We start from the raw sequence: 22,901 nt of genomic DNA, 5'->3' as shown, positions 1-22,901 counted from the left end.
ACTCAGAAACAGAGGACTGTATCAAGTGAAAACATTTGCACTTATAGTGAAGTGAAAATGCTTTCAAAGGGGGGAATGATAGTAAAAGGTTCTAAAATCTTAGAAAATTCGGGGACTTAGAAAGAAAGTTAGGTTTGGTAAGCCCTGGGAAAAGTAGGCCCTGGGAAATGTTAGGCCTTGTGCTTGTTAAAGATCAGGTCAAACTGCACCTGTATAATCAGTAGATGATAAATGATACAATTGTTAGATGTGATTAGATATAAATATTGTTTAAAGAACATGAGGAACGATGTTGGGGGACTAAGGGGGGATCACAAGAAATCCATGCTTGGGTAAAAACAATGCATACAATAGAACATTGTAAGTTTAATAATTAATATGTAAGTTGCATAACGATAGAGTATAAAATATGTTCAACTCAAAACCAAATCGGGTCAGATTTGGGTATGTGTACCCCTGACACCCAGAGCTCTTCAATAAAGCACCTTCATATAATCATTTGTGATTATGTGTGTTCCTGAACACTAACAGGATGGCAGAAAGACACCGGGGTGACGGAGAGACGGCAGCAGCCCCGAGCCATCTTGGCTTTTTTCACCCTTTGTCCTGCCCTTAGGAACAGAGGAAAGGGGAAGGTACAGGGAGGTATACACCAAAAAAAAAAAAAAGGAACTTCACAGAAGACAAAAACAGTCCACCGGAAGAGTCATACTGTCCATAATCGTCCATAATGTTAATATAATCATCCATAATGTTAATATAATCGTTCATAATGTTAATATCATCCATAATACATCTTGTTGGGTGATGTAAGGTGTTTGTCCCAGCGTCTGGTCTCGGCTCCCACACCTCCGTAAGCCCTTTTCTTCCCCATGCCTCTGAGGCACTCCCAACCCAGTCTCCCTGCCAGGCACTCTCAAGTCTTTTCTTAGGCGGGGGTCTCGCCGGCTCTCAAGCCATCAGCCGGTGACTTACGAGGTGTCCATGGAGCTGAGTCCTGCTGTTCTCTTGCTTCACTGGATGCCACGCAATCTCTCACCATATGTTGCAGTCAGCAACCTCAGGATCTCGTCCAGGGAAGCAGCAGGATTCTGGGGACCAGCATCAAACACCAACCGAGACGGGCTCCTGGTTCACAAAACCATTTATTCAGCATGGGAACAAAGTCAGGTCCAGAACAGAGAGCCCCGAACAGAGGCACAGCAGGGGTTTTTGAGGGACAGAACTCTCAAGGGTTTCCACCTTTGAGGGTGGAGTTCAGGGTCAGGGACCAGTAGAAGCACACCAAGGGAGAACCCCTCAGGGACTCAAACCCAATCAGAACACCTGGGCCGCCCTTCTCAAGGGGTTTGGGGTGGGACAATGTAACTCTTTGTCTCCCTGAGGCTGCTGCCACACCACTATAATATTTTTTCCCCTGATCTATCATGCTCAGCACCATGCAAGGCTGTAGAGAGGTCAAGACAACCTCTGTTTTTAAAACTCTGCCCTGCAGCTATTCCTTACGGTGCTGTCAGCAGGGAAGATATTTTGTCTTCTAAAACCTTACTTCTGATAGTTTTTCCCATCTGAAAACTATCTGGGCCAGGGGCAGCACCCAGGGACCTGCCCTGCCTGGGGGAACTTATACCTGGATCTTCTAACTAAGTATCAGAAACAAGGGCACACACTCTGTATTCCAGACTCCAACATTTTATTCTTATTCTTAATTTTCCATGTTTTAAGTACTACTACGTCTTCATCTACTTCAGCTTCTACCTCTTCTTCCTAATATTCCTATTCTTATTCTTTATCATTTTTTGGTTTCTGGAGGGTCTTATGCAGGTTTTAGTGTGGGGGGGGGTGTTGGGGTTCTTTTCCTTTCCTACTACTACTTCCTAAACACAACTTTCTTTTCTTTTGTTAGAATTGTGTGTGTTGCAGTCCAGCAGGCCGCCGTCGTGTCCTGGGAGCATCACCTCCTGTCTGTGTCCATTCCTCATGGCCAAAGTGCCACAGGATCAGCAAAGTCCTTTCCGAAGGAGAGGAAATGGCCTTGGAGTCCAGCAGGGAGGAGCTGGAGCCAGTGTCCCTGCAAAGGGCCAAGAGCCGTGTGGCTGTGGCCCTCGGGGACCTGGTGCAGGGGTGCCACTGGCGGTGCCAGGCTGCCGCCGGGAGCCGATGACTTTCCAGGTGCCTTCCCGGCCGGACGATGGGCCGGGATGCGGCGCTGAGCCCCGGCAGCGAGGGTCCCCCTTCGGGTGCCGCTTTGGGCTGCCGTGTGCCCTCGGGGAGCCGCCCCGGAGGTGCCGCAGAGCGGCCGGGGCTGACTCGGCCCGCAGGGCCAGCGCAGGCCGGGGCAGCCCGTGTGGCTCCCTCGGGGCGCCGGGCAGGCCGCGGGGCAGCCGCCATCTGCAGCCCAGCACTGCTGGCAGCGGGCGCTGATCCTGTGGCTGTGCTGCCAGGCAGGGGCAGCGGAACAGCCCCCGCAGCCCCCGCAGCCCCCGCAGTGCCCGCAGCCCCCGCCTCAAGAGCGAGCGGCCTTTCCTGTGGGGAAGCGGCTGCCCAGGAGAAGAGACATCTTCCACCGTGGCTTGGGCTGCCAGAGGGCCAGGCCTGGCACAGAGTTGCTCTTGTGGGCACAGCTCGGGCTCCTGGCACTCCACCCAAGCTTCTCGAGGGACAGGCAGCAGGATTCCCTCTTGGGCTAAATCTGCCAGTCTCTGCTGCCTGGCCTCTTCTCCTTCCTCGTGCAGCTCCAGGACGCTCACCTCATCCCAGTCATCGTCCTCCCGCTGCCAGGGCTTGAGCTGGCTGCACAGGATGTCGCAGTATTCCCTGCTGTCCTGAGCCAGCTCTCCATCACTGTCATCATCCCAGCTGGACCTGGAGGATTTTCTCTTTGCTTTGCCTCCAGTCACCTCCTGGCCATCCTAGGACAGCTCTTGCTTGCGGCAAGCTTCCCAGTCCAAGAGTGCCTGGCGGCTCGTGCCTTCTCCTGGGGACAGCCGCTGCTCAGGAGATTCTTCCCAATCTGAGAATTCCTGACAGTGATCGCTGTCCGCCTGCCACGGCTCCTGCTCCCTGCACTCGTCCCACTCGGAGACAACTGGGGAGGGCTCTTGCTCCCTGCCCTCATCCCAGTCCCGGAAATGCCAGTAGCTCCCCCATACTTGGACCAGCTCTTGCTCAAGGCCTTCATCCCACTCAGAGAGCTCCTGGCAGCTATGGGCTTCTCCTGGGGACAGCTGTGGCTCAGTGCAGGCTTCCCCTGGAGTCCCTTGCTGGAACTTGTTCATTTCTCCTCGGCAGAGCTCTGCCTCTTCCTCAGCGCAGGACTCCACGGCTCCTCTCCTCCCTCTGCTTGCCCTCTCAGCCTCCTCCTGCTGCTCCCTCAAGGCCTGGGCTCTCTGTGAGCCGGGCCAGGGCCTGGGGGGCTGGGACTTGGGCTTCGCCTTCTCCTCCTCTGTGCCTGCAGTCCTGTGGCACACACAGGTACCTGGACACAGCCACTGTCCTGGGACTGACCCAGGCCCCACAAGCCCTTTATATACCCCCCAGCCGGGGCGGGGCTCTGCCATGTCACAATGGACTTTGGGCACCTCAAGGTCCCGCGTCACCACGGCCCCTGACGCACCGTGCCTGTGTCACAAAGGGCACCCCAGCACCCCGTGCCTGTGTCACAAAGGGCACCCCGGCACCCCGTGCCTGTGTCACAAAGGGCACCCCGGCACCCTGTGCCTGTGTCACAAAGGGCACCCCGGCACCCCTTCAACAGCCCAAGGCACCAGGAGCGGCCTGGAGCAGCCCAGGCCTTGGGGGATTGCTGCCCCTTCTTCTGAGCCGCTCCTTCAAATGATCAGGAGTGGCTGGGGCCAAGTGAAGGTGCAAAAGGAGACCGTGTGTGTCTTCCTTTGAAAGACAGGGGCCTGCTAAGGGAGGCAGGAGGCTCCTTTGCAATGGAAATGTAAACCCCCTCGCTCCCAATTATTATCCCTTTGAAAGGCACTCTCTGGCAAAGATAGGAGGACAGGAAGAACAGTTTGTGCTGCTTTTGCATGAATTGCTATTTGGTGAGCAGGGAAGAAGCCCCCCATGGAAATGATTTTACTGAGAGGAGCTGCTGAGCGAGAGCTGCCTCTGTGCCAAGCAAAATCCAAGAGCTGGCTAGCTGTGGGAACTGACTACCTATTAAAGCATTTAAAAAGCTGGATCCACCTCTGTGAGATTGACATTTTGCAGACAGGCAAGCCGGGGAAATCTCTCTCTTGCTTCCACCTTTGAGGAGGTACCCGGCTGCCGGTCGGGCCGGGCCCCGCTGCACTGCGGCCCTTGCAGTCGTGCTGACAGTGGCCACAACAATCCTTAAAACTTCAGGGTCCCCTGACAGCCGGGCAACCGAGGAGGAAATTAAAGGAGCGGGTTCGCTGGAGTCCCCAAAACCAACTGGAATAGGAAAATCAAGTAGGGATGAGGCCCATAAAGCCTGCGCAGCACAGGAGCAAAGTGCAAAGACCAGGACTAGGGGCAGACACAACAATATCTAGGGGAGGTGTGAGGGCGCAGTCTGAGGGCATGGGTCCAGACACAGACTGGGGTTAGAAAGATGCAAAATACTGCGACGAATTGCAACCAGTCGGGGGAGAGATCCGGGAAGATTCTAGAAACATAACTTTCAGTGGGGTGACTTGATGAACGTATGAATTGCCATCAAGCCTTTGGCAAGCGCTTCCCAAGGCTTGAACTCAAAGCCTGCTGCTTCAGGGCTGAAGTCTTTCTGGCCCTGTGTCCCAGAAGGGCTGAATCGCACAGGCTCGGCCTGGCGGGGCCGGGCCAGCCCCGGCAGTGACCGGGTGGGGACGGGAGGCTGCGGGACCCCGGTTGAGGCTGGGCCGGACCACGGCTGCTCACACCTTGCCGAGCCTAAGCCGTGCCCCGCTGCCGGCCCCCGCTGAGCTGGAGTCCGCTGGGCTCCGGGAGGAGCTCCGGGTGGGTCCAGGTCCCCTCGGCTGCCACGGCTGTTCCCACACTGTCAGCTCCAAAGAGGAGACACAATTCAGCTTTGCAGCACACACTGCAGAGCTGGGGCTTCCATCCTCATGAGAGTAGTCAGGGACCTGTCGTTCTGGTTCGCTGTCTAGGGCTGTCAGTCCTTTCCAGTCCTCTTGAGGTCATGGTGATGCAGGAAGATGGTTTCTAAGCAGGCTTAGGTGATGCAGGGAGATGATCTTGCATCATAGCTTGCTCAAATATGTTTTCTTGTCCTTTTATTCCTCTGTTAGCTCGTTGTTTTGGTGTCCTGCATGCCTTAGTTCGCATATGTCTCGGTTCTATAAGACAGGTGTCTGCTAGGGAGAGCAGGAGCCTCCCTTGGGATGAAAGAATGTAGACCCCCTCCCTCCGAATTATTACAATTTTGAAATCAAGGGACTTTCAGGCAGAGATCTGGGGATAGGAATAACAGTTCTTTACTAGTATAACCAGGCAAACAAACAAACAATAACTACAGCATTAGCAAGAAAACAGAAACAGGAGCCCCGTGACAGCTTTCTCAGCTGAGACGGGATGGAGGAGAGGCTTTGTTTCACAAACCCCTCGGGCAGTCAGTCCCGGTGCTCCTGCAGGGCCCTGAGGAACACTCAGCTGGAACAGCAGGGATGAGCTGAGATCCTGGGCCGGTGGCTGAGGTGTATCAGCAGCTCCGCGGCGGTGCCTGGCACTGCCACACGTCCCGGCAGGGCAGGGGGTGCGAGGGCACCAACAAAGAGGGGAGAAGGAGAAGAAGCAGCAGCTCCGTCTGGGTGATGGCGAAATTCCCTTCCCTCTACCGCAGCAGCTCCGCGACCCAGCAAACTAATGTCTTTCCCCGAAGCCGAAGAAAGCCAGCCAAAAACTGTCCCCACCCTCCTTTCCCGCCCCCTTATACCCACAGTTAGGTTGTCTCCACAGCTAATGGGTAAAAATTCCACGGGCAGGCCAGAATGACAAAACAAAACAAGACAAAACAAAACCAAAAAAAAGGACACCTAACCCTCAACAGCCTCTGCTTCTCCAGGATAAACAACCCCAGCTCCCTCAGCCAACTCCTCACAGGACTTGTGCTCCAGACCCCTCACCAGCCTTGTTGCCTTTCTCTGGACATGCTCCAGCCCCTCCATGGCCTTCCTAAATTGGGGGCCCAGAACTGGACACCGCACTCGAGGTGCTGCCCAACCAGTGCAGAGTAGAGGGGAGGAATCCCTGCCCTGCTCCTGCTGGCCACATCATTCCTGATCCAGGCCAGGAGCCATTGGCCTTCTTGGCCACCTGGGCACACTGCTGGCTCATGCCCAGCCTGCTGTCCATCAGTGCCCCAGGTCCCTTTCTGCCTGGCTGCTGTCCAGCCACTCTGTCCCCAGCCTGTAGCACTGCAGGGGTTGTTGTGGCCAAAGTGCAGGACCCGACACTTGGACTTGTTAAACCTCACCTTGTTGGGTTTGGGCCCTGGATCCAGCCTGTCCAGGTCCCTGTGCAGAGCCCTCCTACCCTGCAGCACATCAACACTCCCAGCCAGCTTGGTGTCACCACGGTTCCATGGGGCCCTAGAGTGTCACAATGGTCTCCAGCAATGGTCTCCATGAAGCCTCCCAGCAATCCAATTTTGGATCATACTGGGAGTGACTGGACTCATACTGGGCATATCTGAGAATGACTGGGAACACACCATGCACAACATCCCCCATCCTGGGGGTGACTGGGAGCAACTGGGAGCACACTGGGAGCCAATGGCATCATACTGGGGGTGACTGGGTTGATCTAGTCAGAGGCAACTGGGACCATCCTGGGAGTGCTGCCATGTGACAAGGATCATACTGGAGCTTACTGGGCTCATACTGGTGTTGAAAGGGAACAACTGGGATCTCTGAACACCAAAGGTTCCTTTCCTGCTCACTGAAGAAGGAGCTTCCCAGTATCCATGTGTGAGGGGACCTTCACCTGAACCAGATGCTGTTAGGAGAAAAAGCTGCCTCTGCTGGAAAATCCCACACAACAAGTCAATGCCAAGAGAGCATTTTGCTTTCACAACTTCCCTCCTGGAGCCACAGTCCTTTTGGATCACACAGCAAGCAAGAGAACAGCACAAAATACAAGGCTGTGTCCAGTTTTTGGCTGGGTGAGCAAACAGAGGGAGTGCCAGGCTCCACTGCCACAGACTCTCCTCTTGGGGAACAGATCCCCCCCAGGCTCCATTCCAAATGCTGTGCACACCCTGCTGGCTACAAACAACCCCTTTTTTAAGAAGTTGTTGGCAGGAGCTCTCCCAAATAAATGGCATCTTAATGGCAATTTTCATTCAAAATCACCTCTGTTCCAAAGGAAGAACGGAAAGCCCACAGCAATCCCAAAGGCACATATGGTGCACCTGGGGAAATCCTTGACTTAGGGGCCCAGTGGGTTAAAAAATACCCATCAGAAGCCACAGAGTGCAGAGTGCAAACTGCAGCAACCACTTGCTGGATCATTTTGGCTGTGCTTCACACATCTGCAGACTGTCTGTCCCCCTGCCAGGACAGAAGGACACCCATCAGGGGCTGGGCTGGCTGCTGAGAATGCCTCGGGCAGGAGGATCCTCAGGCAATGAGCAGGTGCCCAGAGCCGCTCTGACACTGAGGCCTCTGTGCCCCACAGCAACGGGAACACCACAAGGACACGGCAACGTTCCTGTGACATCACAGCAGCAGTTCCCCCAAAAACTGCCTGGAAGGTTCTCCTGGGTCACCAAGGAGCACAAAGGATCCTCAGAGGGCACAACCTATTGCTCAAGGGATCCAAGAGGAGCTCAGAAAATGCAGCAAATGAGGACACCCCACAGCCCAGCCTGAACACTGAGAAGGAACAAATATGTGACCAAACCAAAAGAAATACAACTTCTGGTCACTGATGCTTCTGACTAAAACCAGTGTCTCGGTTCTAGAAGACAGGTGTCTGCTAGGGAGGGCAGGAGCCTCCCTTGGGATGAAAGAATGTAGACCACCCTCCCTCCGAATTATTATAATTTTGAAATCAAGGGGCTCTTAGGCAGAGATCTGGGGATAGGAATAACAGTTCTTTATTAGTATAACCAAGCAAACAAACAACAATAACTACAGCAATAACAACAAAACAGGACCAGGGGCCCCGTGACAGCTTTCTCAGCTGAGACGGGATGGAGGAGAGGTTTTCTTTTTCACAAACCCCTCGGGTGGGCAGTCCCGGTGCTCCTGCAGGGCTCTGAGGAACACTCAGCTGGAACAGCAGGGATGAGCTGAGATCCTGGGACGGTGGCTGAGGTGTATCAGCAGCTCCACAGTGGTGCCTGGCACTGCCACACGTCCCCGCAGGACAGGGGGTGAGAGGCCACCAACAAAGAGGGAAGAAGGAGAAGCAGCAGCAGCTTCTTCTAGATGAAGGCAAAATTCCCTTCTCCCCACCCCAACAGCTCCGTGCCCAAAGTGTCCTTCTCCAAAGCTGAAGAAAAGCCCGCCAAACTGTCGCCACCCTCCTTTTTTCCTGTCCCCTTCCCTCCTCTGGGCCCGGCCAAACTCTTTGTCTTTTGTCAATCACCCACCAAGTACCCATAGTTAGGTTCCCTCCCCGCCCCCATCCCCCCGCCCCCGCAACTAATGGGTAAAAATTCCACAGGCAATCCAGAATTAAAAAAAAAAAAAAAAGACACCTAACCCCCAACACCTGCCTCTAGCAAGGACCTGAGATGGGATTGAATATAACAAAAGGGCCACGGCCAGACCCTCACGTTCTTTTATCCCACATCATGTCATTGCCATAGGCAGGAAAAGGTACAGGTGTTTTCCCAGCATGGATCACAGGGAACGTGGATTACCAGGTCTCTGCCGAACTTGAATTTTCCAAGGAGGGATGAAGCTGGAGCAGTGCACAAAGCTCTTCCTGTACTTTGAAGCATTTGCAGAGCTTCCCTTACCGGTGCCTCCGTTGGTGTTGGGTCAAGTCAGAGCTCTGGGTGAAGCTCTTCCCACACAGGGTACACTCGTAGGGCCTCTCCCCAGTGTGGATGCGCCGGTGGGTGATGAGGGTGGACTTTCGCTTGAAGCCCTTCCTACAGTCGGGGCAGCGGAAGGGCCTCTCATCCGTGTGAATCCGCTGGTGCCTGAGTAGATGGGAGCTGGTCTGGAACCTCTTCCCACACTCAGGACACTCGTAGGGCCTCTCCCCAGTGTGGATCATCTGGTGGATGGTCAGATGGGACGTCAGGCTGAAGGTCATCCCACACTCCCCACACTCATAGGGACGTTCCCCAGTGTGGGTCCTCTGGTGGTAGATCAGATTGGAGCTCTGGCTGAAGCTCTTCCCACATTCCTCACACTCGTAGGGCCTCTCCCCAGTGTGGATGCGCCGGTGGATGATGAGGTGGGAGTTCCGCTTGAAGCCCTCCCCACAGTCAGGGCAGAGGAAGGGCCTCTCATCCGTGTGAATCCGCTGGTGCACGAGGAGATTGGAGCTGGTCTGAAACCTCTTCCCACACTCAGGACACTCGTAGGGCCTCTCCCCAGTGTGGATGCGCTGGTGGATGATGAGCTGGGAGTTGAAGCTGAAGCCCTTCCCACATTCCCCACACTCGTAGGCCCATTCCCCAGTGTGGATCATCCGGTGGCGGATCAGGCTGTTGCTCCGGCTGAAGCTCTTCCCACACTCCAAGCACTTGTAGGGCTTCTCCCCATCCTGAAGCTGCTCATGGACCACCAGCTCAGAGCCCTGGCTGGATCTCTGGCCGCCTTCCCGGCACAGGGTGGGTCTTTCCTCCTCAGAGTACCCTGGGCTGGGTTTGGAGCCCCTCCTCCTGCAGGATCTCACAGGCTTTTCCTGCCCGTTGGATTCCTTCACCATGGAGCTGCTCAAAACGGCCTCTTCCACGAGGTTCTGCCGTGGGGATTTGTCCTCCCTGGTCTCCATCCTCAGCTCCTTGTCTGGGGGAGGAAGGACAAGGAGAGGATGGGATTTGCCTCCGTGCCAGAGGGAAGGGGAAGGAGATCCCCCCAGTGCGTCCCTGGCAGGACGGCGTCGGCAGCGGGGTTGTCCTGCAGCCGGGGGCCATGCTGGGCTGGGAGATGGAGCAGGAGAGAGGGGGAAAGGGGCACTGACTTCCTCCTCACCTGCCTGGGTGTCCTGGGGCATCTTCCTTTTTCTCGCAGCCTCCTCCTCCATCTGGACAAGGTCTGGGAATGGGAAATCCTGGTTTGGGAAAAATACAATTCACAAGCACATTGGGTTAGGGGGTTCCTCCTGCCCACATCCATCTCTAGAAATCACAAGCCTTCCATAAAAACCTCCCAAACACCAAGATTCAGCCCTGAAAATGCCTCCCAGGAGTTCCCCATCTCTGGTCTCTCCCCTTTGGTGTTCAGGGTTTCCCCCCTGTCCCAGCTGCTGGGGGTCACACTTGTACTTCGGGTCCCCTGTCTGCTCAGTCCCTGCCGTCCCCAGGCTGCTGGGAGTGCCAGGAATCCAAAAAGCTCCCCCTGTTTCCATCTCCCCACTTAGGGATGCTGGGACCCCCAATGTCTTCACAAGGGGCATTTTCCGCTCAGCTTTGCAGTCCTTAATTCATAAATATCCCCCCAAAAAAATCCAACCCAGGGACCCCCCAGGATATCTGGGCTGAGCTCCCCCTCTCGGGGCACCTGTGGGATGGGGGGTGATGATCCCACAGGTAGGGGGACTGTAAATTCAGGGAGTTCTTGACCTCTTGGTTCATTCTCCTTTCCCTGATCCTCCTTTGTCCCTCCTCTTCCTGTTGAAGTTCATTTAAAAAATTATGGTCTGTCCCAAGGGAAGAACTCACCCTTGGTTTTGTATAAGGTCAGTCCCTACCTAACCTCCCTTTTCTTTTCCCTATCCCATTGGCTGTAACCCCCCTGTATCCCCTGGCCAGCCCCTTCCCCAAGTTTAAGAGATAGCACCCGAGGAATCTCAGCCTCTTTCTTGCCCCAGGCGATCCACATACAATGAACCCAGGACCAAATCTCGTAAGTCTGAGCCTTCTTTGTCTGAAATACCTTAGGTCCATGTTGGATATATTTTGAGACCCCTTCCTGCCCGTGTTCTGTGAAGGGCGGACACATCCCCATGGGGGACAAGAATGAAGGAGTTTGTGGAGTACTTACAACATCTTCCTCCCTCTCCTCCCCTTCCATCCCTCCTCCTTCCCCTCCCTAATGCCACCTCCTGCTCCTACTTCCATCCCTTCTCTCTCTCCTTCTTCACCCCTCCTCTTCCATCCCTCCTCCTCCTCCCCCAGGAGCAGTGACACCCTCGGTGCCCCGTTCCCAAACCCCTCACAGCCCACGGCAGGAGCGGGGATGGAGCCGGGACAGGTCGGGATGGGCAGCGCGGGGCTCTCAGCTGCTCCCACCCGCTGGGGACGGGGGGAACCCGGCCCGGGGAAAAGGAGAGGGAAACTGGGAAAATTGGGGGCTGCAGATCCAACCTGGGGCTGGCTGGGGACCCTGGCTGGGGACTGCCAGCCCTTGGGGCTGCTCTGGGGAGATGTGGGAGGGGGGAACACAGAGAGGGCCGGGGGAATCCCAGGAGTGGCAGCACTGGCAGGGACTGGTTTGTACTGGGATCATCCTGGCAGTGGCTGAGATTGCACTGGCTGTGTACTGACATCATACTGGGATCATACTGGGAGCAGCTGGGCCCACGCCAAGAGAGACTGTGATCACACTGAGGGAGACTGGAATCATATTGGGATGATACTGGCAGTGAATAGGAGCCTACAGGGGGAAACTGAGACCAGGTTGGGGGCAAATGGGATATACTGGGAGTTACTGAGATCATGCTAAGGCTGACTGTGAGCACCTGTGAGCAACTGGGGTCATGCCAGGAGCAACTGGCAGGAACTGGGAGTTCCTGGGTGCATGCTGGGGGTAACTGGAAGCAACAGGACTTATACTGGGATGAACTGGGATCATGCTGGAGGTGAATACGATCATACTGGCAGGGAGTCCAACTCCACTGAGGCTGACTGGGAGTGGTTGAGAGTAAATGGGATCATGCTAGAAGGAACTGGGAATATGCCCTGCGCTCCCCAGAACCCCGGGATCGCCCCCCATATGTCCCATGTGTCCCCCAAACCCTCCAGGATCCCCGAGTGCCCCCTCAGTGCCTGTTCGGGACCCCCCAAAGCGTCTCTGGATCCCCGAATGCTCCCGACCCCACAGATTCCCCTTCCAGCCACTCCTGGGAATTCATCTCCCATCATCCCACAACACAGTTCCGCGCCCAAACCTCCTGCCGTGCCCCGCGCCCTAAAGAGCCCGGTTACGGCTCCCCAGGTTCCCCCCAAGTGCTCCCGAGCCGTATACATTCGCCCCGAGCACCTGCAGCCACGGCTCGGACGCAAAAGTCTTCTCCAAGTGCTTCCCCACACCGCCGAACGCGCCTTCCGAGCCACTTCCGGAACTACAGCTCCCATCATGCTCCGCGGCGCCCATAGAGCGCTATTCCAGCCGGGACTTCATCTCCCGTCATGCCCCGCGCCTCACCGGAACCCATTGGAGCTGTGCCTTCAACTCCCGTGATGCTCCGCGGCCCCATCAAACCGTATTATACCGGCGCCTACAACTCCCATCATCCCCCGCGGCCCAGAGATTCCCTGTTACAGCCCCCCAAGTGCCCGCCCGGACCCCGAAGGGCCCCCAGATTCCCCTCCCTGACCTCCAAGTGCCCCCCTGGACCCCAAAGTGCTCCCCCTGACCCCGAAGTGTCCCACAGAATCCCCAAGTGCCCCTCCAAGTGCCCACCCGGCTCCCCCAAGTGTCCTCCAGACCCGCAAGTTCTCTCTAAATTCCCTCCCCAGACCCAAAACTGCTCCACATGTTTCCCAGAAAAGTCTCCGTGGACCCCAAAGTGGCCCCTTTTACTCTGTCTGAGAATAATTTAAAAATGATGATCAAAGAACTAAAAATAGGAGTAATTAGCATAAAGAGGGAGAAATAGTAGTCAATTAATTAATGAAGGGAATTGTACTTTGAACCAAGGACCAATAATGTTTTTAAATGCTAAAAATCTATCAATTCTTTTATATAAATATAAAAATTAGGTTATAAAAATACAGAATAAAATTATTATAAAAATTAAAATTTTATTTTTATTAATTTATTAGATTTTAATAATAAAGAAAAGTTGATAAATGTTTTCAATGCTTTGGGATGTCAGTCCCAGGTGGGCGATGTCAGACATGCTGAGGCTCGGGGTGAGGAGCAGGTTGTCCAAACAGGGGCAGCCCACAAGGGGCTCATTCTTCTCTGTGACCAGACCTCCTCAGGAGACATTCAGCATCAGGATCACTTGGGGAATGCTTCTGTCACCTCTTCTCTCAACTAGAAAATTAAAAAAAATATCCCCTTGATTGTGAAAAAAAAAGAAAAGTGGTGGATTTTCAAATCTTCCTCCTTAACAGAACTCCAAACTGACTCCAAGCAGCTGCACAAGCCTTGGACTTGAAGACAATGGAAGGAAGAGAAAGAGCCCCCGAGGCTTTCTGTATTTTAATGAACCCCAGGGTGCATTTGGGGCTGAGTCCAGGACCCTCAGGCACTGAGAGAAGGTTGAAGCAGCTGCTCAAGGAGTCAGAAGCAAAACTCCAAGTCCCTTGGAGCATCCCTGGGCCCCACTGACTGCCGGCTCCTGGCACACTCAGCCATGGCATGGTCCAGTCTCACGCTGGGACACCTCCTGCACCAAAATTCTACCCTGGCAGGGACTTTTCTTTCTCCTCCCCTCCCGGCTGAAGCTGCCAAGCTGCACTTTGGGGAGGTTTCCTTCTCTTCCCACTGCCAAGGAAAGCTGTGTCTCCTGCTGTTCACAGACAGAGAAGGGCTGCTGGGGGATGTGGGGGTTGGAGGCTGCCTGGGGTACAGTGGCCATGAAATCATCGAGTCTTGAAATATTCTGTGAAAGAAGGAGGGGCATCAACAAAACTCCTACACTGGACTTACAAAGAGCAGACTTCAGCCAATTAAGGTTGCAGATTTGAGGAGTACCAAATCAGCTACTCAGTTTTTTTAAGGGAAACAGCCTTTTAAAACAATGGATTCCCGGAAGGATGGACACACTTCAAGAAAAAAGTCTTGAAGGAGCAGGAACAGCCTGTCCCTCTGTGACAAAAAATGAGCTGGTGAGGAAAATGACCGACCTGGCTGGGCAGGGAGCTTTTGGAGGAACTCAGGGAAAAGATCAGGGTGCATCACCTTTGGGCAGAGGGACAGTCAACTCAGGAAATGTCTAAGGATGTCATTAGGTCATGCAGAAAGAAAAGTAGAGAGGTGAAAGCTCAATTAGAGCTTAACCTGGCTGCTTCTGTGAAGGATAATAAATATGTTTTTATAAATACATTAATGGCAAAAGGAAGGCTATGGACAACCTCCATTCCTTATTGGGGGGGATATGGTTACCAAAGATGAGGAAAAGGCTGAGGTACTCAACACCTTCTTTGCCTCAGTTTTCAACGTTAAGACAGGTTTTCCTCAGGACAAGTGTTCTCCTGAGCTGGTAGATGGGGACAGGGAGCAGAAGAGCCCCCTGTAATCCAGGAGGAAGCAGTCAGAGACCTGCTGAGCCACTCAGATGCTCACAGGTGGATGGGATCGGATGGGATCCATGCTAGGGGGATGAGGGAGCTGGTGGATGAGCTCCCCAAGCTGCTCTCCATCATTTCTCCTCATCAGTCCTGGCTCACTGGGGAGGTCCCAGAGGACTGGAGGTGCCAGTGTGAGCCCATCCCCAAGAAGGGCTGGCAGGAGGCTCTGGGGAACTGCAGGCCTGTCAGCCTGAGCTCGGTGCCTGGGGAGGTTTTGGAACAGATCCCCTTGAGTGCCATCCCACGGCACCTCCAGGATGGCCCAGGGGTCAGACCCAGCCAGCGTGGCTTTAGGAGGGGCAGGTCCTGCCTGACCAACCTGATCTCCTTTTATAACCAGCTGACCCGCCTGGTGGGTGCGGGACAGGCTCTGGATGTGTCGAGCTGGACTTCAGCAAGGCCTTGGACACGGAGAGCCACAGCATTCCCTGGAAAAGCTGCAGCCCACGGCTTGGACAGGAGCACTCTTTGCTGGCTGCAGAAGTGGCTGGAGGCCGGGCCCAGAGAGTGGTGGGGATGGTGCTGCATCCAGCTGGTGTCCAGTCCCTGGTGGTGTCCCCAGGGATCTGTGCTGGGCCCAGTCCTGGTTAATATCTTCACTGAGGGTCTGGCTGAGGGGGTCGAGTCCAGCACTCACAAATTGCAGATGACACCAAGCTGGCTGCGAGTGGGGATCTGCTGGAGGGCAGGACAAGGAGACACAGCCTTAAGCTGCACCAGGGCAGGTTTAGGCTGGACAATAGGAAGGAGTTCTTCCCAGAAAGGCTGATTGGGAATTGGAATGGGCTGGCCAGGGGGGAGGTGGCAGAGTCACTGTCCCTCTCCAGTGGTCTGGGGGAGTGACATCAATCTCTGTGCTTAATAACTGATTTTGCTTTAAAACAATTGCTTCAAAATTGCTTCCTGTTACACCCTGAGTGTCTGTGCTGGTTTTGTATTAGTTGATATTTGGTGAGGAGGGAAGAAGCCACCCATGCAAATGATTTTCTAGGAGGGGACTGCTAAGAGCTTCCTTTGTGCTTAGGAAAACCAATGGCTGGCTGGCTCTGAGAATTGACACCCTTTTAAACCATTTAGAAGCTGGATCCACCTGTGTGAAATCCCCATTTTAAAGACAGGCACGCCCAGGAAAGCTCTCTGTTGTTTCCAGCTGTGAAGAGTTAACTGGGTGCTGGTCAGGCCGGCCCTGCTCCAGCCTGGCCTGCACCGAGCCGGGCTCCGCCAGGCCCCGGGAGCGGCTCTGGGCTGGGCCAGGCCCCTTCAGCACGGCCCGCGCGGCCCCAGCGGCTGCCGGGCACAGGGAGGGGAAGCCATCGGCCCGCAGCTGCAATTGAAGGGAGCAGGGGCCTGGGACCAGCCATGTGGGCAGAACAGCCACGACTGTTCTGGCCGGGCCCCCTGAGATCTTGGCACAGCCCCAGCGCTGCCTGAAATCCATCACCGTGACTGCTTCGGCCACTGCCCGGCAGAAACCATCATGAGCATCTGCAGGTCTGGGTGAGATATTAACTCTTTCTGTGCACAGATGAGACCTGCAGACCTCGATCCTCCCCTTGGGTGAGAGGAAAGGACAGAGTGGGAGACTAATGCCAGAGGTATGGTAGGCTACACTTGTCTTCATATGTCATTGAATTAGAGAAAAACTCTCTCCAGGGCAAATTATGCAACACTTTGCCTCACAATCCATCACTCTTAATTACAGTGAGAGGTAGATCTTAATTAAAATCCGATTAGAGCAAATCAACATGGTGTGAATGGCAAGAAGAATTAGCTTGTCAACAGATGAATATGTCCCACTCAAGAATGAACAAAATGTGCCTTTACTTGGAAGAAAGTAGACATGGAGCAATGCAGTATTTGGGTTTTATCCAGTGACAAATGGGGCAAGAAGCTGTAACAACTCACCTGTTTTACAGAACACAAGTACTGATACACCAATAGTGCATCCACATTGAAGGGATCTTGAGGACATTCCTTTATTTCTTAACGAGGAATGGACAGCAAAATGCTGGCATTTATCTGAACTGGAAGCAACGTTCCTCTCCTGTTTCTCCTTGAGCACACTGTTCTCTGCAGACTTCACTGTGCAGCCCATCAATCCTCTCTTGGCCAACAGCTAAATGGCATCACTACCAAAACACAGGTGCCAGCATCATCACCCCAGCATTATTCCAGCACTGCTTTGATGGTGCACAGGAGCACAGAATGGCTTGGCTTGGAAGGGACATTTAAAGGCCATCTAGTGCAGTGAGCAGGGACACCTTTAGATCAGGTTGCTCAGAGCAGGAGCTTGAATGTCAGCAGGGATGGATGCTCACCTCTCTGGGCAACCTGTGGCAGGGTTTCAAAACCCACAGTGTAAAAAAGGTCTTTCTTATGTCTAGTCTGAATCTACCATCTTTTAGATTGAAAACATTCCCCCTCAGTCTTGTCACAACAGGCCCTACTAAAAATTCTGTCCTGTCTTTTTTACAAGCCCCCTTAAAGTACTGAAAGGTAGCAATCAGGTCTCTGTGGAGCCTTCTCCCTTCCAGGCTGAACACCCCCAGCTATCCCAGCCTGTCTCCAAAGCAGAGGGGCTCCAGCCCTCAGAGCATTTTGTCCCTCCTCTGGACCAGCTCCAACAGGACCATGTCCTTCCTGTGTTGGGCACCCAGAGGTGGATGCAGTACTCCAGGTGGGCTCGCACCAGAGCAGAGGGGTGGTGGAATCACCTCCTTCAAGCTGCTGGGCAGCCTCCTTTGGAGGCACATGGCTGGCTCATGTCCAGCCTCTCACCTTGCAGCAGCCACAAGTCCTTCTCAGCAGGGCTGCTCTCCATCCCTTCATCCCCCAGCCTGTGAGATCAGCTGGGCTGGGACCCTGTCATAGCCCTTGGACAGAGCTGCTGGGCAGGATGAGCTCCCTAGTGAAGAAGGCAGATCCCACTCCCCACACAATTCCACCCTGGCCATGAGGTCACAGCAGCCTGTGGGGTGACAGCAGGCTGAGGTGACAGCAGGCTCTGAGGTCACAGAGGTGCCAGAGCCCCGTGGTTGCACAGCACCACAAGGAGCGAGCAGTCAGTCCTTGACCACGACTGTTGTGGCAGCAGCGGCGGCGGCAGCAGCGGTGCTGACATTGGGACAGCGGTGTCAGGACAGTGGTGGCAGCAAGAGCTGCAGGACTGGCAGTGGGCAAGGCACCATGGCCTTTGCTCTGCGCCTCCTCCTCCTGCTCCTCCTGGCAGTGGCCCTGCCTGACAGGGCTGCCCAGGCTGCTCCGTGGCGAGCACAGCGAGCAGGTGAGCCGGCGGCCTGGCTTCCCTTTCCTTGGGCAGTGCTCCCTTCTCCCTGGGAAGTGTTGGGGATGGTTTTCCCCAGGGCTTTAGGGAGGGTTTCCTCTGTGGGAGGGAGAGAATCCTCAAGGGCTCTGGGCTGGTCCTGCTGCCCCTCCAGAGATGTTGCACTGGGCCTGCAAAGATGTTGGAGAGTGACCAGAGCCAGCCCAGAGCTCCCCAGGCCCCTCTGCAGCTTTGGCCATGTCCATTGACATCTGGCTCCCACAGCCTTACCTGACCCCCTTGCAGTGCCCAGTTCCCTAAGGCAGAAGGGGATCCCAGCACACCATGGAATGGTTCTGATCTGTGCTCCCTTCTAGATTGGGATCGTGACATGGAGCATCTGAAAGCCCTGGCACATAATGGTTTGAGATCCATGGAGAATGTTGGAGGCAAGTTTTCAATGTCCCTTTCTTGCACAGAACAATCAGTGTCAAGGTGGCAAGAGCTCACTCACGTGCCATTTCCCTTGAGAGTCTGAAGGTTGATGGATTCTGGAAACCTCGCCCTGCTCCCTTCTGGAGCCCTGAGTGATCCCACAGCATTGCTGTCAGTGGGAGGAAGGAGCATTTAGCTGTCAATCCTCTTCCCATGTTTAATGCCAGTGTCACCTTCTGTGTGCTCTGTGCAGCCACAGAGAAGAACAGAGAGGGAAGGGGCCGGGCCCAGGGCTGTGCCCCGGGGCTGTGTCTTGTGTGGCTCCTTTGCCAGCCCCAGGGAGCCTGAGCTGTTTTGGCTGCCGCTGCCAAGCCCTGGCCCTGCCTGGGGCTCAGTTCAGAGCTGCTGGCAGCTCCAGGGAGTTTTTTCTCTCCTGTCCACCATGCAAGGGGCTCCTTCCATCCCGTTGTGGGGCCACTGCAGGCACGTGGTCCCCCTGCTCCTGCTCCTGAGTGGAAGGTGGAGAGGAGGGAGTGCCTTGGAGGGCACCAGTCACCCAGGTGCACTCACTGCCACTCTGGCCTGAAGGAGAAATGGAACTACTTTCCATTAAGGTCCTCCTAGATGGAAGAACCAAGACACAGAAGACAAGAAATCCCTGGAGGCATCCCAACTTCTGGACAAGATGCTGAGTGATCTGGAGAGACGCCGTGGTGGGTCCATGTCCCTCAGCCTTCTCCTGAGACTCAGCAGCCGGGGGCTTTCTCTGCACATCTGGACACACTGTGCCCGGCACAGCAGGAAGGGATCCATGGCAGCCTCACTGCCCTGCTGCTGCTTTCATGGCCTGCAGGGCTGTTTCCCAGCCTGGCCTGGCTGCAGCTTCTCCCCAGCCTCTGCAGGAAGGCATTTGGCATCAGCTGACAGGGAGCCCAAACTGCAGCAAGGGTCATAAACAACCTGAGATCCCCTGCAATTTCCCGGTCTTGGGCTAGATCAGGTGTAGGGGCTGTTTGGAGGAGGGAGGGCCCTGGCCCAGCCTCAGTAACCTGGGTGTTTTCCTTGTCCTTATCCATGATTTGACAAGTATTGCCTCCTGAAGATACCACCTCACCTAATGGCGAACAGTTCTATCTTATCCAGCTGTCCCTTTTCCTTTCTCAAGTGCTGGAGGAAATGTCTGTGCAGACGATGGCATATGCTAGAGGAAGCAATGTCTCTGTGCCAGCTCCTGATGCAGGAAAGGAGGAGATGCCAGGCCCAGGCACAGGAGGTAATTGCTGTGCTGGGCTCAGCCCTCGGTGGGGCTGTGTGCCAGCAACTCTTCCCCCATGGCTTGCCCTTGCATGGCTGAGCAGCAGCCAAAGCTGGAGGTGCCGTGGCTTCCAGGCCTCTGGAGCTCATTCCCAGCCCCTGGGAATCTGGATTCCTGCACCAATGTCCATCCCACTGCAGCTGCTCCTGGAGCTGGCCCTAAGCATCCAGAGGCCCAAGACACAGGAGCAGCCCCGAGCAGGAGCCCTGCCACGAGCCCAGGGCCACAGCCAGCCCTGGCTCCCAACTGGGCAGGGGCTGCACTGGCCCCTGACAGGGCCTGGCTCTGTCCCCTTGGGCTGGGGGAGCTGTCACGGAGCAGGGAGGGTCAGGGGTGGCAGTGGCTGCTCAGGGATGGGTTTGGCCCGTGTCCCTGGAAGGAGCCACTGCCCAAGCAGCTGTGCTGTCCCTGGGCTCTGCTCCCGGCCTTCTGGGCTTTGTTGGGTGGCACAGCCTGTGCCAAGGGACAGCAAGGTGCCTGCAGGCCCCAGCTCTGGGGGAAACAGAGAACGTCCTGGCTGTATCCAGTGTGCTGCCAGCTCAGCAGTGGAGCACAGCACAGGCTCACGCTGCCCATTGCTCCCACAGAAGCGCTTGGCAAGTCAAATATAAATGCTGAGAATCCACCGAGCACCCCAAGAGTGTTCTGCCCGCAGGATGTGCGCAAGTCCTGCATGATAGGCACGGTAGTGATACTGTTCACAGTGCCCCTTTCCATGGTCCTCTGCTATGTTGGATTCCAGTGGTGGAAGGACAAGAAACGGTAAGTTGTTGTTCATCCCCACCCTCCAGCTTCTTGAAAGGCTGCTCATAGTCAGGAAACATTCCCAATGAGGCTGCTGTGGACTTGTGGATAGTCCTTGGTTGCCCAAATAACTCTCCCAAGAGTTCTGCTGCTGCCCAGGCCTTTCATTGGCCTCTCAATTGCTGGGCCTTGTCCTGGGGAGCCCGCTGGGGCTGCAGCCAGTGCTGGCTGCCACTGAGGCTGCCTGGCCAAGAGCAGCCCCAGGAGCAGCGGGCAGAGGCAAAGCAAGGTGGGCAGGAGAAAGAGCGGGGACGAGATTGTCCTTGACAGGCAGAGGTGCTCTGGGGCCCGCTCCTGGCCAGGGACCCTGCCCAGAGCCATCCCCTGCTCTCCAGGGCCTTGAGGGGCAGCTGTCCAGCTGGGCCAAGCTGTGCCAGCAGCTCCAGCCGTGCTGGGGAGCCTTGGCAGCTCTGGGCCCTGCTGTGCAGGAGGGTCCCTGTGTGCCAGCGGCAGCTGGGGGCCTCAGCCACCTCCTCTCTCCACAGTCGCCCTGCTGCAGCTCCAGCTTCCCGGCCAAGAAGGCACAACTCTCCCTTGCCCCCAGGGAGCCCAAAGACTGTCCGGTTTGACAGCTCTCAGACATGGCCTCAGAAGGAGGAATCGTTCCGGAAAGCAGAACAGCATCACTCCGTGCCTCCTCCACGGCCCCCCAGCCCGGCTGTGAAGCAGAAGCCCCCTGAGATCCCCCCACCTCCTCCCCTCCCGAGCCGGCCACCCTGGTCCAGCTAGGACTGAAAGTGGGCCAGTCACGGCAGGCCTTGGGCCACCAACAGCTTGGGGCATCTGCTCTTGGCTACAAATAACACATTACCTGTGGGTAACAGCCAGAGGCAGTTTTCCTACTCTTTTACTTTCAGCAGGGAAGGGCTGAAGATTCTTCCCATGCCCTGCCTCATCCTTCACTCTTTTGATTCTCATATAGCTAGGTGCTTGCTGAATCTTTTCAAATAACTTTATTAACACTTCATGTTTTACCCCACCTACCAATGGAAAAAAAAGAAAAATTAAAAAAATTCTTCAGTTTAGACTTAATTTTTACTGTGCTTGGGCCTCTCAAATTTTGAACAATTGATTTTCCATGGTACTTCTTCCCTTTCCTTCCTATCTACCAAAAGTTCATCTGGACATGAAAATCAACAGAATTACTGAGATTCACCTCAAAACCCAGAGGAGAATCTGTTCACAAAATATTCTCTCTGTGTACTGCACAACGAGAAATATTCAGAGGAAAATACTGTGGGAGCTGAGGCTCGTGGAACTCCCAGAATCCTGAGCCTGCAGAGGAGGCAAACAGCCCTGGCAGTGGCTGAGGGGAATTCTCCTCACAGACTCCTCGGAAAGTGTGTCACTTCAGGAGGGGAAAGCTTTTAAACTTTGCCTTACCTTCCTCCTGTGCTAAAATGTAAGGCCCCTCCTGAGAAAATACTGAGCTACAAACAATTCTCTATTCCTCAACAAAGATACTCAGGTGCTCGACTTAAAGAGTAAAACTAAATGTGGTTCGAAATTTCCCATCAAAGCCCATTTGCAGAGAAACCCCATCATATGTGAGCAAATATTTATTAGCACCAGTTCACTCTAAAGATTGCTCCTTTTTTGTCCCAGAGAGAATATTAGAACCATTTGCTCTTGACAGGACTCCTTGGATGGCCCCCAGACCTGGCTCCTCACCACGCCTTGCCTGGGCTGTTCATGCAGCCGGGTAGCACCACCTGACTTTGCCACCCTGTTCTGACCTTGGGCATGGCTGGTGCCACGGTCCCCCCTGGTGCCACGGTCCCCTCTGGTGCCACGGTCCCCTCTGGTGCCATGGTCCTCTCCTGGCTCGTGGCGTGTCCCTGTTGCTGGAGGAGCCCTGCTCGTGCTGCTGCCTGTGTTCAGCAAGGCTGGTACTACTCCCCAGCCAAAGAGAGACTAAAGTCACTGCTTTTGGCAGCTCATTGGAATGAGTTCAACACTTCCTCATCTCTATCATAGATAAAAACCCACATACTCCTAAAACCCACATACCAGCAGTATAAAGTAACCTCTTCTACATAGGTGAGGAGGCCTGAGCAAACAGAAGGTCGGCTTTCAAGCACATTGCGTTTTTAATTTAGTGGAAGCACTCGGTCGTTCACGAGCCTTATTTGCCAAACTGGACTGTGTGATGCTATTCTTTTGCTCATGTTAAAGAGGAGCCAGGGAGAAATTAGCTAAGAAATCAGAAACATTTGAGGCTCAGGCCTGGCGCACAAATAGAGCAGGGTGGCACCTGCCCGCTCTGCCCGCATCCCTTTTTCTGCCAGACAAAGGCAGACGCAGCTCTGCTGGGGGCACCATGGAAAGGGTTCTGATCTGTGCTCCCTTCTAGATTGAGATCAGAACATGGATTATCTGGAAGCCCTGGCACATGGCAGTTTGAGATCCATGGAGAATGCTGGAGGCAAGTTCTCAGTGTCCCTTTCCACACAGAACAATCAGTGTCA

The 22,901-nt window shown here is 54.8% G+C and overlaps 2 protein-coding genes across 3 annotated transcripts in view; one reads left to right on the top strand and one right to left on the bottom strand.

The window, feature by feature from the left end:
• Positions 1 to 22,901, top strand: part of LOC148182884 (uncharacterized) — a 130,349-nt gene that overhangs the window by 52,595 nt on the left and 54,853 nt on the right. The window lies entirely within an intron of this gene.
• Positions 8,827 to 22,901, bottom strand: part of LOC102109635 (uncharacterized) — a 138,592-nt gene continuing 124,517 nt past the window's right edge. The window contains exons 1-2 of one of the 2 annotated variants that reach the window (XM_088063821.1): positions 10,128 to 10,181; positions 8,827 to 9,941 (exon numbers count right to left, since the gene is read on the bottom strand). In XM_088063821.1, the coding sequence (XP_087919947.1) occupies positions 8,935 to 9,941; positions 10,128 to 10,179 (1,059 nt within the window). In that variant the 5' untranslated portion in view covers positions 10,180 to 10,181 and the 3' untranslated portion in view covers positions 8,827 to 8,934. Of the gene's footprint in view, positions 9,942 to 10,127; positions 10,182 to 22,901 lie in introns of those variants that run through there. The other variant, XM_088063820.1, reaches the window with a different exon arrangement.

Source organism: Pseudopodoces humilis, chromosome 18, assembly GCF_049639895.1.
Source record: "Pseudopodoces humilis isolate 2021_Gansu_Grassland_sample_001 chromosome 18, ASM4963989v1, whole genome shotgun sequence".
Lineage (NCBI taxonomy): Eukaryota > Metazoa > Chordata > Aves > Passeriformes > Paridae > Pseudopodoces > Pseudopodoces humilis.
The sequence above is the reverse complement of the archived record's forward strand: the minus strand, read 5'-3'. Positions and strand labels throughout refer to the sequence as shown.